The 19,231-nt window shown below is 44.3% G+C and overlaps 1 protein-coding gene across 1 annotated transcript in view; it reads left to right on the forward strand.

The window, feature by feature from the left end:
* LOC120997965 (probable cation-transporting ATPase 13A4) overlaps positions 1–19,231 on the forward strand; it is a 216,057-nt gene that overhangs the window by 187,282 nt on the left and 9,544 nt on the right. Inside the window, exon 29 of the mRNA XM_040428349.1 lies at positions 174–254. Coding sequence (XP_040284283.1) covers positions 174–254 — 81 coding nt within the window. The remainder of the gene's footprint in view (positions 1–173; positions 255–19,231) is intronic.

The raw sequence follows: 19,231 nt of genomic DNA on the forward strand, positions 1-19,231 counted from the left end.
GCATAAGGCATTAGTGTTTCCCTGCCACTCCTATTCTGACACTTCCTTGTCTACCACCTGTCTCTATATTTCCTGGTTCCTCTGTAATGGTCTTCTCAAACAAGTGGGCTTTTGGAGAGGTTTCACTGCATTAAAGTCATGACAATATTTTTGTGTCATTTTTCTCATTATAGCTCCTCTGTACTCCCACTATTTGGAGGGTAGCGATTCTTATCCTGTTGATAATTTTCTTTCTAATATCTTTCATTGTTGAGGTAAGATGACCAATTGTTATAAAAATTTTACATTTCAAATAATGTAAGATTCTGGAATAAGAAGTTAGAAGATGATTACTGTATTTTTCACACTATAAGATGACCCCCAAGTTTAGGCTACATGCACACGAACATTGTTTGTTTCCGAGTCTGTTCTGTTTTTTTTGCGGATAGGATGTGGACCCATTCATTTCAATGGGTCCGCAAAAAATGTGCTGTCCGCATCAGTATGTCCGTTCCGTAGCCCCGCAAAAAAAATAGAACATGTCCTATTCTTGTCCGTTTTTAGGCATTGTTACAATGGATCCGCAAAAAAAAAAACGGATGGCATATGGATGTCATCCGTTTTTTTTTGCGGACTGCAAAACACATACGGTCTTGTGCATGTAGCCTTAGACAACAGAAAGTTAGAAAAAATATGTTCTACTTATTATACCTTCCCTGGTGGTTTAATGAAGTGGAGAGGTCAAGGTCAGTAACCATAGGGTGTAGAGTAAAGTGGGTTAATACTTTAGGTCAGCACCTATTAACCTTAGGGCCCATTCACACAAACATATTTTCTGACCACATCGATTCCGCAATTTTGCAAATGCGGAACCATTCATTTCAATGGGACCACAAAATATGTGGACAGCACATGGTGTGCTGTCCGCATCCACACTTCTGTGGATGGCCCCGTTAAAAGATAGAACATGTCCTATTCTTGTCCGTATTTGCCGACAAGAATAGACATTTTTGTCATGGAGAAGGACGATCTGCAAAAAGTGGAATGCACACAGCCGATATCCGTATTTTGCGGGTCCACAAAAATGTATATGATTGTGTGAATGAGCCCTTAGTGTGATACTGCTAACCATTGTAACTTGTGTTGAGCGAATTGAAGTTAACGAAATAGAATTCAATCTGAATTTCAGGAAAAAATTTGATTTGCCACAAATCCGAATTTCTTGGCGCTTCTTTGAAAGAATACATTTTTCCTGAGAGGACAATGTGGCCATCTTGATTAAAGAAAAAATGCGCAATTCTTGTGTATGCTGATGTGTTAATTCACCACTTCATTACTCTGGGCGTGGTGACATCATCACATCAGTACGCAGGAGAATTGATGCATTTTCTTCAATCAAAATGTCTGTGACAGTCTCTCCGCGATCAGATGGATGAGGTGAGTATGTATTTTTTTTGTTTTAACCCCTGATAGGCTTAATGTGACCCTTAGATGCTGTGACCAACATTGAATGCAGCATCTGAGGGGTTAAATGATGGAGGCAGCATGATCGCCGTTCCCCATCATTGCACCTGCTCCATACAATGGAATGCGATATGTTATGAAGTCATACTTAGCTAATCAAATTTCTTGTGGAAGTTTGGCGAAGCAGCCGAATCGAATTTTTGAAAACTTCACTAGGGATGAGCGGTCCTGTGGATGTTCGGATTCCCCCGAACTTCAGGTCAAAGTTCGGGTTCGGGACCCAAACTTTACCCGAACTCAAACCCGAAACCCATTGAAGTCTATGGGACCTGAAATTTGGTGCACTAAAATGGCTGTAAAATTGTTGTAGTAAGTGCTAGAGGGCTGCAAAAGGAAGCTAAATGGGGGTACAAGCAGAACAGTTACTGTATTTTTCGCCCCATAAGACAAAAAAAAAATGGGGGGAAAATGCCCCTGAGTCTTATGGGGCGAATGCTGACATTTTTACATCGCAGGCTGCGATGTATGAGCGAGCGGGGAGAGAATGGGAGGAGGAGCCGGCAATTGCGGCGGGGCCGGTGCAGTCACTGTACTCCGGCCCCGCCGCTCCAGTGCTGCACTATACAAATATAAAATGTCTCATTCAATTAAAAGTGATTAAATATGCCCTCCCATTTTTAATATTACCGTACACCCTAACAGCTTCTATAGAATGCAGGCAGGCCGGGCGGGCGGCAGCGTAACTCCCTGATGTCACGTGCCTGCGGCGCCTACTGTATGAATGAAGCAGGCGGCGCTGGCACGTGACGTCAGTGAGGGATGCGCCGGCCGCCCGGCCTGCCTGCGTTGTACAGAAGCTGTTAGGGTGTACGGTAATATTAGGAGTGAGGGGGCCTGTTTAATCACTTTTAATTGAATGAGACATTTTATATTTGTATACTGCAGCACTGGAGCGGTGGGGGGGGGATCTGTGGATGACAGTTTTATTGGGGACATCTGTGGATGGCACTGTTAAGGGGGGGGTCTGTGGATGGCACTGTTATGGGGTGGGGGGTTTGTGGATGGCACATATATAACAGTGCCATCCACAGATCCCCCAAAACAGTGCCATCCACAGATCCCCCAAAACAGTGCCATCCACAGATCCCCATAACAGTGCCATCCACAGATCTCCCATAACAGTGCCACCCACAGAACCCCCATAACAGTGCCATCCCCAGATCCCCCCATAATAGTGTCCGTCACAGATCCCCCATAACAGTGTCCTTCACAGATCCCCTATAATAGTGCTATCCACAGATCCCCAGATCCCCCCATAACAGTGTCCTTCACAGATCCCCTACAATAGTGCCATCCACAGATCCCCAGTAATAGTGCCATCCACAGACCACCATTAGTTCCAAACCCACCAAAAGCACACCTTTTGGTTAAAAATATATATTTTCTTATTTTCCTCCCCAAAGACCTAGGTGCGTCTCATGGGCCGGTGCATCTTATAGGGTGAAAAATACTGTACCCTGCAAACAAATGTGGATAGGGAAATGACTTAAAATAACATAGAATGGAAAAAATATATAAAAATAATAATATTGAACTAGGAGGTGGAGGTCAAAGGAGGAGTAGTAGGTTGAGGAGGCGGTGAACGTGGCAGTGTAGGTGGAAGCGGCGGTGGAGGAGGAGGAGGTAGCCAACACTGTTTTTGATGTTTTTTTTTATATTTTTTCCTTTATTTTATTTTTTAATAATAGTTTTTTTAAAATAAATTTGGGAAGACCCCAAAACATTGGGAAATAGAAAAGAGAATGCAAAGAGAAAGTGCGCTGGAGTATAACAATGGCTGTGTATGGCCGGTACACTTGTCTACTCAGTACAAGGTACAGACAAGTCCTGTGGGATACATGCCTCGTTCATTTTAATGAACGTGAGCTTGTCCTTGTTGGACTCTGCATGCTGCTGAAAAAGGCTTTCATGTAACTGAGCTCCCTGTGCTCCATGCCTCGCTTCAGGCATTGATTACACAGCGTGCAAACCACTCGCGTCTTGTCGTCGGCACATTGTCTGAAGAAGTGCCAAGCTAGGGAACTCCTTGGAGCTGGCTTTGGTGTGCTCAGTCCCTGGGTGCAGTAGGCAGTAGCAGGCATACTGGCTAGAGCAGGGGTAGGCAACCTCTGGCACTCCAGGTGTTGTGAAACTACAACTCCCAGCATGCATACTTGCTCTGCTCTTCTCAGAACTCTCATAGAAATGAATGGAGCATGCTGGGAGTTGCAGTTTCAGAACAGCTGGAGTGCCGAAGGTTGCTGACCCTTGGGCTAGAGAACGGCTTTTGCACCCTGCTCCCTCTTTTGCTGTGAGGCTGCCGCTGTGTGACCTAGGACCTCATCATCCTCCACATCATTAATATTTTTGTGCCAGAGGTACAAAAATAGTGCATTGCACCCATAAAAAATCACTATAGGTTATCCACAGAATTAACAGCCAGATTAATTATTATATTTCTGTGTCAGGGGTACAAAGATAGTGCATTGCAAACACCAAAAATCTTTATAGGTCGCCCACAAAACAAATGGCCAGATTCCGAACACTCTCCCTCGCTTCAGCTGCCTGCTTCCTGTCCCTGCACTACTCAGAGCTGATGGGCGGTGCTACATGTGATCCAGTTTGTATAGAGGCTGGGTCACATGATGCACCGGCCAATTACAACCATGCCATTACTAGGCATGGCTGTGATGGCTTCTAAGTGCCCATAGCTTAAAAGCTTGCTGATTGGCTGCACTGCAGCACTTCAAAAGCTTTATTAAATGCCTGAACACTGAACTCGAACCCAAACTTTTACGGCAAAGTTCGTATTCAGGTCCGGGGACCCGAACTTTACAGTTCGACTTCGCTCAACACTAAACTTCACTCATCACTAATTGTAACAAATAGATATGGTCATGTAGTCATCTCATTAAATGTACCATTTGAAGTAACTGGGTCTCCAGTCATTGCTATGTGGTGTCCCGTCATGCTTCTTCTACTAGATTATATTTTTTTTGTATTTTACTTGTGATCATGTGATCATGACATGACATTATAAAAACTTTAATTTCTTTACATTTACTAGCATTGTACTGTCTTCCTGGTTTTGCCCCTCCACTTATGACACCAATGGACCTTCAGCTGCAGTTTTCTTGGAGCCTTTTTCTCCTGTACTGCATGGTGAAGACCTTCAAGATGGAGAAGTCACGCTTCGGTGTGGGAGGAAAACACCACATTGACCATAGGAGGGAAGGGGGGAACAGGGAATCAGGCCTGAGAACTAGGGAATGAAGATGGACACCTCCTAGTAAAACCCTAACCAAAATTCTGACTGACTACCAGTATGAACAGACCCCAGAGGTATCAATAAGAAAGACCGGCACTCGCTGTGGATAATTCTTTGTATTTATTCAGTCACATGTACAGGCAATAAGTGACGCGTTTCGGTGCTAGCGCACCTTCCTCAGACTTATCATCATACAAAGAACATTTCATGTTTAAATAGAGCGCCCAAACACAGGGAAATGACATCACACAGAAAACCACACCCATCAATCAGTGTAAAACGAAAACATGTGAGTTCATAGTAACATTCTTTTAAATTCACTTTATATTCTTCCTTCCTTATTTCTTCCTTCCTTATGTGCGCTATAAAGAATATATAGAAAAAAATTCCCTTTATTTTCTTTGACCCCAGAGGTAGGTGTGTTCATACACAGGAATACCTAGAGTCCTATCTAGCCCTGTAGGACCCTGATACTAATGGCACGGATAAGACTACCTGTACCTCCAAAAGGAAGGACGAACAGGAGTCTCCCTCAGGCCTAATACAAACAATAAGGAAATTGTAACGGTCACGTCCACACACACACAGGGGGAAGGGTAGTGACCACTGCGCTCCACCCTCACCCCTGGCCCTGCCTACTTGCCTCACGAGTCCTGATGACAGGGGACAACTGGACGGCAGTCCCTAACTTAGGATATGTGCAGGGAAGACAGACCAGACAAAATACGGAACATGAACGGACCGGGTCAGAACCAAGAGAGCTACGCAGTACAACGGATTAAGCAAAGAATGGTCAGGAGAAGCCGGGGTCAAATACCAGGAGAGTAGCGAAGTACAAGAGGAGTCCTAAGAGAGTAGTCAGGTGGGAGCCGAGGTCACAAAACCAGGATGTATGCGCAGTACAGGAGGAGCAGGCAGAGGATCGTCAGGGAACAGGATCAGGTAAATATTCAGTAGTCCAACAAATAGCCAGGAACCTAGAAATTAACAGGCAACCTGTAGCCAGCAGGCTGCCTGTATTTATAGTGGGGAGTGAGGGTCATGTGACGTGGCCAGCGTCACATGACCGACAGACCAACCAGTCGAGCACCGAGTGATCAGCTCGGCGCTCAAGGCAGACTAGGAGCAGGGAGCCACACAGCTAGTAAAGCCGCCCTGGGAATGAGGTCAAACACAGAACCTCATTCCAAAAGCTAAGCAACAGTTCTGCGGGCAATGGGGGACCGAGTGCACCTTCGGAACCCCGTGACAGAAATGCAACACACAGAACCCAAACAAAATACAAAAGGTAAAGGAAAGACTTAACTTCAAAGGGGCTATGGAAGCAGTGGAAGCAGCCGAGATCCAACCACCAGCAATCCACAGGTCCAACAGAAAATACAAACCGCACAGCTATCACGATCAGTGGGGGGGGGACTCCACACTGAACACAGGAGGGAACAGTAACTGGGCCTGGAAACTAGGGAAGAAAGAGGTCACCTCCTAGACAACCCTAATCAGGGCCCTGACTACCTATCAATATGAATAGACCTTGTAGGTAGGAATATTCATATGCAGGAAACCTAGGCACTGATTTCCCTTTAATGTCCTGGAATAAGGTTAGGACCAGAGACAACCCATTCCTCCCTAGATGGACGAATGGAAGTATCTGTCTCAGCCCCAGATACAACAACAGGAAATATAACAAACACAAACAAACGTGACACTTAACTTCTGTAGAGATGGACGAACGAGAACACCAGAGACGACCTCACACCAGCTCAGCCAAACCCAAATGAAGCTATCTACCGCATAGTCAGAAGGTTGGGGTCAGACTATAAAGGGTAGAATTGATTACCACTGAGCAACAGCTGATAAAAGGGAAGTGGTAATTAACCCTATCAACACAGAATCAAGAGAAATCAAGGAGGCTGTTAGATTCCTCCACGGTCAGCCAGTTTCCCTGATCTCCTGACACCAGTCACCTGAAGGACCAGGACAGTCCCCCCCCCCCCCTTCTATGGGTGACCTCCGGGCACCCAGGACCGACCTTATCAGGATGTGCTCTGTGAAAGGCCTTCACCAGATGATTCTCATTAACATTGGCCGCTGGAACCCACATCCTCTCCTCTGGTCCATAACCCTTCCAGTGGACGAGATACTGGAGGGATCTACGGAGAAATCGTGAGTCCTCAATCCTGCTCATTTGAAATTCTAAATTACCGTCCACCATGACAGGTGCGGGAGACAAGGAGAACGGCTCAACAGGTTTGACGCATTTCTTCAACGACTTATGAAATACGTTATGAATTGACAAAGCCTGAGGAAGTTCAAGACGGAAGGCTACAGGGTTATCAATGGCAGTGATCTTCTATGGACCAATAAATCTTGGGCCCAACTTCCAAGAAGGTACCTTAAGCTTAATGACAGCCACACAGAATCACCCACTCTCAGGTCCAGACCATTCATACGTCTCCTGTCAGCCACACACTTATACCTGTTGCTCATCTTTTTCAGGTTATTTTGAATTTTCCGCCAAATCGAAGACAAAGAAGTGAAAAATCGTTCTTCCTCAGGAATACCGGAAGTTTGAGAACCAGAAAATGCACCAAACTGCGGATGGAATCTATATTCCCCAAAAAACGTCGACTTATCAGTGGACTCCTGTCTACGGTTATTAATGGAAAACTCAGCTAACAACAAAGAATGAAGACTACTCCTCCTGGTTCTGGGAAACAAAACATCTCAAGTAAGTCTCCAGATTCTGATTGGTGCTCTCAGTCTGTCTGTTCGATTGAGGATGAAAAGCCGAAGAAAAGGACAATTGTATGCCCTGTTGAGTACAGAACGCTTTCTAGAATCTGAAAACAAATTGAGTCCCCCAATCAGACACCACATCAGAGGGAATCTCATGTAGTTTCACAATGTTATGGACAAACACCTGTGTAAGAGTTTTGGCATTAAGTAGAGCAGGCAACTACCACTAGGATCGCAGTTTTTCCTGAAGAATTCGGTAAATCCGTGATAAAGTCCATGGACAAATGTGTACAAGATCTGAACGGGATGGATAACAGAAGAAGAGATCCAGAAGGCCGAGTATGTGTCACCTTAGCACTAGCACAGTTACAACAGGCTGACACATAGTCCTCAACACACTTACGCAGCCCCGACCACCAAAATCTGCACGAGATGAGATCAACAGTGGATCTACTCCCAGGGTGTCCAGCCAAGACAGTACAGTGATGTTCCTCAAATACCTTGTGACGTAAGTCTGAAGGAACAAACAATTTCCCTGGAGGACATGAGTCCGGTGCATCCTCTTGGGCCTCCAACACCTTAGCCTCAAGATCAGGATATAGGGCAGATATCACTACCCCTTCAGACAAATAGGACTAGGATATTTAGAATCACCCCCCTCCCCAGGAAAGCTGCGCAACAAAGCATCCGCCTTGACATTCTTAACCCCAGGGCGGTAGGTGACAATGAAGTTAAATATGGTGAAAAACAGCGACCATCTGGCCTGCCTTGGATTCAGTCGTTTAGCCGACTCAAGGTAAGCCAGATTTTTGTAATCAATAATTACTGTAATAGGATGAATTTCTCCTTCCAACTAATGGCGCCATTCTTCAAAAGCCAACTTAATGGCCAGCAATTTCCTATTACCCACATCATAATTTCTTTCAGCAGTCGAGAGTTTTTTAGAGAAAAAAGCACATGGGCGCCTTTTACTTGCAACAAAACTGCTCCCACCCCTACCTCGGATGAGCCAACCTCTACAATGAATGGCTGAGACACGTCTGGTTGCACCAGAATAGGGGCTGAAGCAAAACATTCCTTCACAGCAGAAAAGGCTTGTAATGCCGCCTCAGACCAAACAGAGAAATTGGCCCCCTTCCTAGTCATGTCTGTTAAAGGTTTAACCACAGTAGAATAGTTTAAGATGAATTTACGGTAGTAGTTGGTGAATCCCAAAAAAACACATAAGTGCTTTCAGATTTTCAGGTTGATCCCAGTCCAACACGGCACGGACTTTCTCGGGATCCATACGAAAACCTGAGGATGAGAGAAGGTAACCCAGGAATTTCACTACCTGAACAGCAAAAACACATTTTTCCATCTTCGCATACAATTTATTCTCTCTTAGGATCTTCAACACCTGTCTCACATGATCCTAATGAGTCTCCATGTCTGGAGAATAAATTAGTGTGTCATCCAGATATACAACAACAAATATCCCCACCAGATGATGAAAGATGTCATAGATAAAGTGTTGAAAAATCCGCTGGAGCATTGGTTAACCCCAAAGGCATGACCAGATTCTCAAAATGACCTTCAGGGGTATTAAAGGCCGTCTTCCATTCATCCCCGTCTTTGATCCTTACCAAATTATATGCCCCCCTCAGATCCAATTTAGAGAACACCTTGGCACCGATAATTTGATTAACAAATCCGGAATCAAAGGAAGGGGGTAAAAATCACGGTTGAGCTCACGGAAGTCCAGACATGGTCTAAGGGTACCATCGTTTTTTTTAACAAAGAAAAACCCAGCAGCCACTGGGGATTTGGATTGTCTGATATGACCCTTCACCAAGCTCTCTGAGATATACTCTCGCATAGGCTTTCTTTCGGGCTCCGAAAGACTATATACAATCGAGATTTGGGCAGTTTAGCTGCAAGAATAAGATTGACGGGATAATCCTGCTCCCGATGCGGGGGTAACTCCTGATTACCACACTCAGAAAACACATCAGAAAATTTGGAAATGAACGAGGGTACAGTTTTAGTGGTGACCACAGAGAAAGATGCATTAAGACAGTTGTACGTGCAAAAATCACTCCAATCGAGAATATGTCTCGCTTGCCAGTCGATGGTACAGTTATGTTTGCTTAACCATGGCAAGCCCAAAACCATCGGAGCAGGCAGATCCTCCAACACATAACATGAGACATTTTTGGGTAAAAGGTGCAGAATCAATTGCAAAGACAGAAATGCTTTTCTCTTGTGCACTAGTAGTCAAACCATGAATACGAACAAACTGTTCATCAATCAGGTTAACCCTTGCCCCACTGTCGATAAATACCTTGATTTCCACAGTTTTGGACTCTAGCGCCACCTCGGCAGACAGGAGAAATCGGGTACTACCAGTAAATGACAATACCCACACCACCAATAGTAATTTTGGGATTAAGCATTTTTCTTTTGTTTACACCTTGACGCTGAATGTATGGAGAAATATTCACGAAATGTCCCTTTTTTCCACAACAAAAACAGACTCCCTTCATATGACCAGAGCTCTTACCAGCAGCCCCAGGAGTAGCTCCGTAGGCTCCTCACAAGGCATAACCACAGGTGTCTCTTTACCATAAGTGTCAAAGGAAGCCGCCACCTTATTTGACAATGGGTCCTGAGAGTAAGGACCCTTAGATCTCCCCCTCAGGCGTCTATCCAGACGTACAGCAAGGGACATAGCTGCTTCTAATGACATGAGGTTTTTCATGAAAGGCCGAGGCGTCCTGCAACCTCTCAGATAGACCCTGACAGAACTGTCTACGGAGAGCAGGATCATTCCACTCTGTATCCGTAGCCCATCTCCTAAATTCAGAGCAATAGATTTCCGCGGAGCACTCTCCCTGCCGTAAACCACATAACTTCGTCTCAGCCTGAGAGATCCGATCCAGGTCATCATAAATAAGACACAAGGCTCTAAAAAATTCATCTACCAACTGGAGGGACTGTGGTCCGGTTGGCAGAGAAAAAGCCCAAGACTGTGCATCATCCTTAAGCAAAGAAATGATCATACCCACACGTTGACACTCATCGCCAGAAGAGTATGGACGCAGCTTAAAGTACAACTTGCACGATTGCCTGAACCGAATGAAATTGTCACAACCCCCAGAAAATCTGTCCGGAAGGGAAACCTTAAGTTCAGGGCAGGCCTGGTACCCAGCCGCCCAGGATCCGAGACCACGTTAGAGGGAATGCCATTGAGTTTCACAATGTTGTCAACAAACACTTGTGCAAGTGTTTTAGCATTAAGTAGGTCCGGCAACGCTATAAAGTGTGCCATTTTACTAAAGCGATCAACTGCCACCAGAATAACTGTCTTTCCTGAAGATTAGGTAGATCAGTGATAAAATACATGGATAAGTGAGTCCATGGTCTGGACGGGATGGGCAACGGAAGTAGAGATCCGGAAGGCCGAGTATGTGTCACCTTACTGCATGCACAGGTACTACAGTCTGACACATAGTCCTCAACACACTTACGCAACCCCGGCCACCAGAATCTACGAGATATGAGGTTGGCAGTGGATCTGCTCCCAGGGTGTCCCGTAAGAACCGTACAGTGATGTTCCTCAAACACCTTGTGACGCAATTCCGGTGGCACAAACAGTTTCCCAGAGGGACAAGAATCTGGTGCGTCTCCCTCTAACACCTTCACCTCTAAGTCAGGGTAAAGTGCGGATATCACCACCCCTTCCGACAGTATAGGATTTTCAAAATCACTACCTCCAGGAAAACTACGTGACAAGGCATTTGCCTTGACATTCTTAAGCCCCAGGATGATAGGTGACAGTGAAATTGAATCTGGTGAAAAACAAACCATCTGGCTTGCCTTGGGTTCAGTCGTTTAGCCGACTCCAGGTAAGCCAGGTTTTTGTGATCTGTGAACATCGTGATCGGATGAATCGCCCCTTCCAACCAATGATTCCATTCCTCAAAATCCAACCCTATGGCCAGTAACTCTCTGTTACCCACATCATAATTTCTCTCTACGGAAGAGGTTTATTTAGAGAAAAAAGCACATGGACGCCATTTACCAGGTGACGGGTAGAGATGTCCCGAACTATACGCCGGCGAATAGTTCCCGGCGAACATCGCTTGTTCGCGTTCGCTGCGGCGGGCGAACATATGCGATGCTCGGTCCGCCCCCTATTCGTCATCATTGAGTACACTTTGACCCTGTACCTCACAGTCAGCAGACACATTCCACCCAATCAGCATACCCTCCCTCCCAGACCCTCCCACCTCCTATCAAAAAGCAAGGACAGCATCCATCTTAGATTCATTCGGAAGCTGCAGTGTCACAAATTTGAATAGCTTGTAATCGCAATGCGATTAATACAGGTTATATTAATCTCATTTCGAATTCAACTTAGAGCTGGGTTCCTAATGGTTGTATTGCTAGAATATAACGAAGATTGAGAATATAGTGCTATATTCGTCAATTCTAGCAATACAACCATTAGGAACTCAGATCTAAGTTGTAATCGCATTGCGATTAATGCAGGTTATATTAATCGCATTGCAAATTCAACTTACCACATTCAGCGTCAACTACGCAATTTTCCATGGGAGTTTTGCCATGGATCCCCCTCTGGCATGCCACAGTCCAGGTGTTATTCCCCTTGAAACAACTTTTCCATCACTATTGTGGCCAGAAAGTGTCCCTGTGGGTTTTAAAATTCGCCTGTCTATTGAAGTCTATGACGGTTCGCCCGGTTTGCACGTTTGCGAACATTTGCGGAAATTCGCGTTCGCCGTTCACGAACGGAAAATTTTACGTTCGCGACATCTCTAGTGACGGGCCCTGCGATAAAACTGCTCCTACCCCCACCTCGGATGCGTCCACTTCCACAATGAAAGGTTGTGAAACATCCGTCTGCACCAATATAGGGGCAGAAGAGAAGCATTCCTTAATCGCAGAAAAGGCTCGCAATGCCGAATCAGACCACACTGAGACATCTGTCCCTTTCTTCAAAAACTGCACATCGTGTACCTCAAAAACACACTTCTCTAATTTTGAGAACAATTTATTGTCCTTTAGGATCTGTAACATCTGTCTAATGTGATCCTGATGTGTCTCCACGTCTGGAGAATAAATTAGAATGTCATCCAAATTCACGACTACAAACCTCCTCACAAGGTGATGAAAAATGTCATTCACAAAATGCTGGAAAACCACAGGAGCATTGGTCAACCGAAAGGCATGAGCGGGTTTTCAAAGTGCCCCTCAAGAATATTAAAAGCCATCTTCCATTCATCCCCTTCCTTGATCCTAACCAGATTATATGCCCCCCTAAATCCAATTTGGAGAACACCTTGCCACCAATAGTCTTGTTAAACAAATTGGGAATCAAAGAAAGAGGGTAAGGATTATGGACAGTAATCCGATTGAGTTCACAGAAATACAGACATGGCCGAAGACCTCTGTCCTTTTTTTTTTTTTTACAAAAAAGAACCCTGCTGCCACCGGAGACTTAGTAACATATTAACATAATATGTAAGGCCGAAAAAAAACATTTGTCCATCCAGCTCGGCCTGTTATCCTGCAAGTTGATCGAGAGGAAGGCAATAAAACCCCTGTGAGGTAGAAGCCAATTTTCCCCACTTAAGGGGAAAAAAAATTCTTCTCGACTCCAATCAGGCAATCAGAATAACTCCCTGGATCAATGACCCATCTCTAGTGGCTATAGCCTGTAATATTATTACACTCCAGAAATACTTTCAGGCCCCACTAGTGAACTCACAATCACCACCTCATCAGGCAGAGAGTTCCATAGTCTCACTGCTCTTACCGTAAATAATTCTCCTCTATGTTTGTGTACAAACCTTCTTTCCTCCAGACGCAGAGGATGTCCCATTGTCACAGTCACAGTCCTAGGGATAAATAGATGATGGGAAAGACCTCTGCACTGACCACTGATATATTTAAACATAGTAATTAGATCTCCCCTCAGTCGTCTTTTTTCTAAAGTGAATAACCCTAATGTTGATAATCTTTCAGGGTACTGTAGGCCCCCCATTCCAGTTATTACTTTAGTTGCCCTCTTCTGAACCCTCTCCAGCTCTGCTATGTCTGCCTTATTCACAGGAGCCCAGAACTGTACACACTACTCCATGTGTGATATGAATAGTGATTTGTAAAATGGTAGGACTATGTACTCATCACGGGCATCTAAGCACATTTTGATGCAACCCATTATCTTATTGGCCTTGGCAGCAGCTGCCTGACACTGGTTTTTACAGCTTAGTTTGCTGTTCTCTAAAATTGCTAGGCTCTTTTCTATGTCGGTGTTACCCAGTGTTTTACTATTTAGTATGTACTGGTGATTTGCATTATTCCTTCCTATGTGTATAACCTTACATTTATCAGTGTTAAACCTCATCTGCCACTTCTTGTCACGACTGTGGTCATGGTCGTGACTCAGGATCCGCATGCAGTTGCCTCCGGTTTGGTTTTATTGTCAACCACATGGTGAGGGCTGCTGGTATGTTGCCTCACGTGTGGTTGCCGCTGGCAACATGATTTGGTACTTGGCAGTATAGCAGCCTGAGCTGTTGCTAGGCAGCTTGCTGTCAAGTGCATGCAGTTACACCTGGTTGGGTGTGTGTGTATGTATGCACTTTGTATGTCTGGTGTGCACGAGGTTTATGTAGGTGTGCACTGTGACACTTCCCTTCACTGTGGCTGCCCGTGGCAACGTTTGGTATTGTGTACATGTTGTGGCAGTGTCTCGACCTTCTGGCTGACTCCCAGGACATGGTTGCCACGCATGTCGTTGCCTGCGGTAACAGCTGCAGTGTGATGTTTATTTGGACACTTCCCCTTTAAGTGGCTTTTTCCCTTGCCTGGTGTAGGAAGGGTTAACTCCCTTCTTAGTTTGTGAACACTGGGTGTGTGTGTGGGTGTGGCCACTTGGGGCTATTTAGCTCCTGCTGGATGCCAGACACTGAGGGGTACTTCAGACATGGTTAGCTGAAGTCATCCTCCTGGCTAATACCATCTGTCAGTGAGGGCCACCCTTGTGGTCATAAATTACGGTACATGGTGTTATGAAGGTGTGTGTGTGGTCTCATTGTTATTGCAGCTTATGGTCCTGGGTTCCTGTGTGATGTGTGGTGTGTGCTGTGTTCGTTTGTGTTTTGGACAGCAGCACTTGCACATGGGTTCCAGGCTTTGTTGTCTGTGGCAGGTGAGTGTGGTGTTTGTTGCATTTACCTGCCATTGCAATAAGTTGTTTCTGCTCCCCTTGTAGCTGGGCCACTTTAGACTCCTGTTTCTCCGCGTCCAGGAGGAACGGGCTGTCTACCCGGTCAGTAGGGATCCGAGGTTCCTGAGCATGAGCCCTCCTACCTTCAAGGGCGGCTCATGCAGCTAGGAGTCAGGGTCAGTTAGGGAAGCTTTAGGAGATGACCTGCTCCCTATTTCTGTGGTTCTGGCCAAGTAGCGACCTACCATCTCCTGGCATCGCACGGCTGAGGGTTTCCCCCATCCTCAGCCGTGACACTTCTCTGCTCAAGCCTCTAATCTATCCAGATCCCTCTGTAGCAGTATACAGTCCTCTTCCGTGTTAATTACTTTACACAGTTTAGTGAAATCTGCAAAAATTTATCATTTACTGTGCAAGCCTTCTACAAGATCATTAATAAATATATTGAAGAGAATAGGGCTCAATACTCACCCCTGAGGTACTCCACTAGGGACAGTGGCCCAATCTGAGTATGTACCATTAATAACCACCCTCTGTTTTCTATCACTAAGCCAGTTACTTACCCACATACAAACATTTTCTCCAAGTCCAAGCATTCTCACTTTATATACTAACCTTTTATGAGGTACAGTGTTAAATGCTTTGGAGAAGTCCAGATATATGACATCCATTGATTCGCTGCTGTCAAGTCTAGAACTTACTTCCTCATAGAAACTGAATAAATTAGTTTGACATGACCGATCCTTTAAGAAGCCATGCTGATATGGCGTTATTTGCTTATTTTCATTGACGTACTCCAAGATAGCATCTCTTAGAAAACCTTCAAACAGTTAACCCATGAAAGATGTTAAAGTTACCAGCCTATAGTTTCCGGGCTCTGTTTTTGAACCCTTTTTGAATATTGGCACCACATTTGCTATGCACCAATCCTTTGGAACACTCCGTCAGTATAGAGTCCTTAAATATCAGAAATAATGTTCTGGCTATGACATTACTTAATTCTCTTAGGATACGGGGGTGTATGCCATCTGGCCCTGGCGATTTGTCTATTTTAATCTTTTTAAGACGCCACTGTACTTCTTCCTGAGTCAGACAGGGCACTTTTTATGTGGAATTAACTTTTACATTCTACATTTCATCTGACAGTTTATTTTCCTTAGTGAATACAGTGGAGGAAAAAAAATTCATAGCTTTGCTTTCTCCTCATTGCTCTCTGCAACTCTGTAAAGGGCCGACACCTTCAGATTTATACTTTTTACCATTTAAATAATTGAAGAACATTTTAGGGTTAGTTTTGCTCTCTTTGGCAATTAATCTCTCAGTCTCTAGTTTGGCCGCTTTTATTAGATTTTTACATATTCTATTTTTTTTCCTTATAGTTTTTCAGTGCTTCCTCGCTACCCTCCTATTTAAGTGATTTAAATGCTTTTTTTTTGTCATTTATTGCTTTCTTTGCAGTTCTATTTATCCACATTGGTTTCTTCTTGTTCCTTAACCTTTTATTCCCATAAGGTACAGTATGTACCTCTCACAATTAGATTTTAGGATGCTTTTAAAAATATCCCATTTTGTGGCTGTATTTTTATTTTTGAGGTCTTTGTCCCAGTTAGTTAAGCCTATGGCCTCTCTTGTTGGCTACATTTTGCTTTTTTGAAGTTTGGTATTTTTGTTCCTCCCTAAAGAAACACTCTTTTGAATGATAATTGGAAGGTTATTACTTTATGGTCACTATTTCCCAGGTGTCCCCCAACCTGCACATCTGTTGTTCTGTCAGGTCTATTGGTTAATACTAAGTCCAGTATGGCCATCCCTCTAGTTGGGCCCTGAACCAGTTGGGAAAGGTAATTGTCTTTGGTTATTGCCAAGAACCTGTTTCCTTTATGAGATATACAAGTTTCAGTTTCCCAGTCTATATCTGGGTAGTTGAAGTCCCCCATAATAACCACCTCATTATGATTTGCCACCTCGTCTATCTCGTTTAGTATTAGATTTTCTGTGGACATTAGGTGGTTTATAATAAACTCCTAGTAATTTATTATTGTTTTTGCCTCCATGTATTTCTACCCAGAGTGACTCCACATGTTCATGTCCCTCATTTATATCTTCTCGGACTGTGGGCTTTAGACATGACTTTACATAAAGGCAGACCCTTCCCGCTCTCCGGTTTTGGCGATCCATTCTAAACAGACTGTTACCCTTAATACCCTGTACATTAACTGCTCAGTCATAGCTATTGTCCAGCCATGTATCAGTTATTCCCACTATGTCATAGTCCTCCTCACACATCACTAATTCCAGTTCCCCAGTTTTTTTTAGTCAGGCTTCTGGCAGTAGTATACATACATTTAAGAGGTTTATGTATATTTTTTACCCTACACCTTTCCTTCTAAACTGTTCTAGTCCCTCCATTTATTCCTCCCCCCGTCCCATTACCTTGCCGTCCTATAACGTAATTACCCTCCCCCAGTCCCTAGTTTAAACACTCCTCCAACCTTCTAGCCATCTTCTCACCCAACACAGCTGCCCCTTCCCCATTGAGGTGCAGCCCATCCCTACGATAGAGCCTGCATACAATTTAGTGCATTATCTGCCAACAGTCTAATGTATACTGAGAGCTGCCAACTTTTCCCCAATATCATATTTTCACCCTGTCCTCTTGTTCTCCCAGGAGATAAACCATCAACAGTAGTGTCTTGTGGCAGCTTTCTCTTTTCTTCCCACTGAATACACATCACATTTAGCCACACCATATGTGTAAGTGTATGGGGGAGATGGGAAGGAGTCGGGAGTGAAAGCAGTTGGCTGAACAATTGTATGGCTGACAGCTATAGCATGTGTATGGGGGGAATTACTTTGTCACAAACTGTATTCCATTGTATGTAGCGGGTGCAATGACGGGGAACGGTGATCAATCCACCCCTGGCATTGAACCCCTCAAATGCCGCGTTTATCGATGATCAAGGCATCTCATTTTAAAATGGAGGCCTTTCAGGGGTAAATCAGGGTTAAAAAAAAATGCATACTCACCTTATTCATTTTCTCATGGAGACGCCGTCACGGCCATCTTGATTGAAGAAACCAAGCAAAATCTTGCGTGTCGACTTGATGACATTATCAAGCTGGCTGGGCGCGGTGATGTTATCTCTGATCGTCACCCTATGCGAGATTTTGCGTGGTTTCTTCAATTAGGATGGCTGTGACAACCTCTCCACAAGGGATTTTTTTGTTGCCATTTCAGTAAAAATAGATTTGTTACCAAGAAGCGCAAGGAGATTTGGCTTCGCGGCTAATCATTTTTATCCCGAAATTTGGATCGAAGTCAATTCATTTGCCTTTGATTTGCTCAACACTTGGCTTCGATTCACTCAACATTTGGCTTCGATTCGCTCATGGGAGATAAGCTGCCTCCATAGGAATGTGGCAGCAGCTTATGCCTTTATTCCACATGAAAACACTTGCACACTCAGGTTAGGTGGGCATGCATGTGTGTAGGGTGGTAACAGGCAATAGCTGTCTAAAGTATCTGGCCAGGTTTAGGCCCCTTTCAGACGAGCAAGTTCTACACTCCAGAGTTGCAGCGCAAGTATGTGGCAGCTCCCGCAGTTACCTCCTAGCACTGCCAGGGTCAAATAGCATTATATTGATTTATGATACCAGTTCTGGAATGTATTGGATAACACTGACAGCATTATGTCAGTGTTATCAAATACATTTTATTTAAGAGCTTGATAAGATGGCAAAGCGTCTCAACATTTTATCTAGGAACATGGCAATGGGAGTGAACAGGGAATACCTGCCGGATACATTTGGTTGCCCCGGTAGATGATGTAATCTCTTATGGATTTTTGGTAAGCAGTAAATCACGGGGGTCATAGGATTCTTCACAGAGATACTCAAAAAGATCTTCATCAATTAGATTAGTCAGTAGTGCCTCATTCAGGATCTGTATTTTATCCATTATCTTGAATTTGGGATCCCCTGACAAGGGTTCATAGACGGCTATGTCATTTAGTTGTCTGTTTCGGATAAGTAATAAGCTGTATCCTGTATGACTACGGCACTTCCTTTATCTGCCATTTTGATTGTCATCTCCTTCTCTTCCAGTAAGTTCGTCAATGCCATCTTCTCATCCTTTGTAAGATTCTCTCGATGTCTGGTGTCATAGGTATTGGTTTGCTTTAATTCATGTATTTGAGTGGACACTATCAATGTGCATTTCAACTGCATGGTCTGTCGTGGGTGGAATAAATCAACTTTTTTTCTTAGTCCACATTTCTTCAATGTAATTTCCGGGAAATCAGAGACAACCGCCTCAGTTGTTGGTATCCTCTGCGTAGAATTGGTTTCAATGTTACAAAAAAAGGCCTTCAATCTAAGAAGTCTTAAAAAAAATTGTAGTTCTATTTCAAAGGTAAACCAGTTTGTTTTGGTATCTTGTCTTGGGGGTTTGACCCACCATGTCACCTGTGCTTGCATCCTCCTCTCCTCCAGGGGTGCTTTCTCTCTGT

This window comes from Bufo bufo, chromosome 4, assembly GCF_905171765.1.
Source record: "Bufo bufo chromosome 4, aBufBuf1.1, whole genome shotgun sequence".
In the NCBI taxonomy this organism is placed as follows: Eukaryota; Metazoa; Chordata; class Amphibia; order Anura; family Bufonidae; genus Bufo; species Bufo bufo.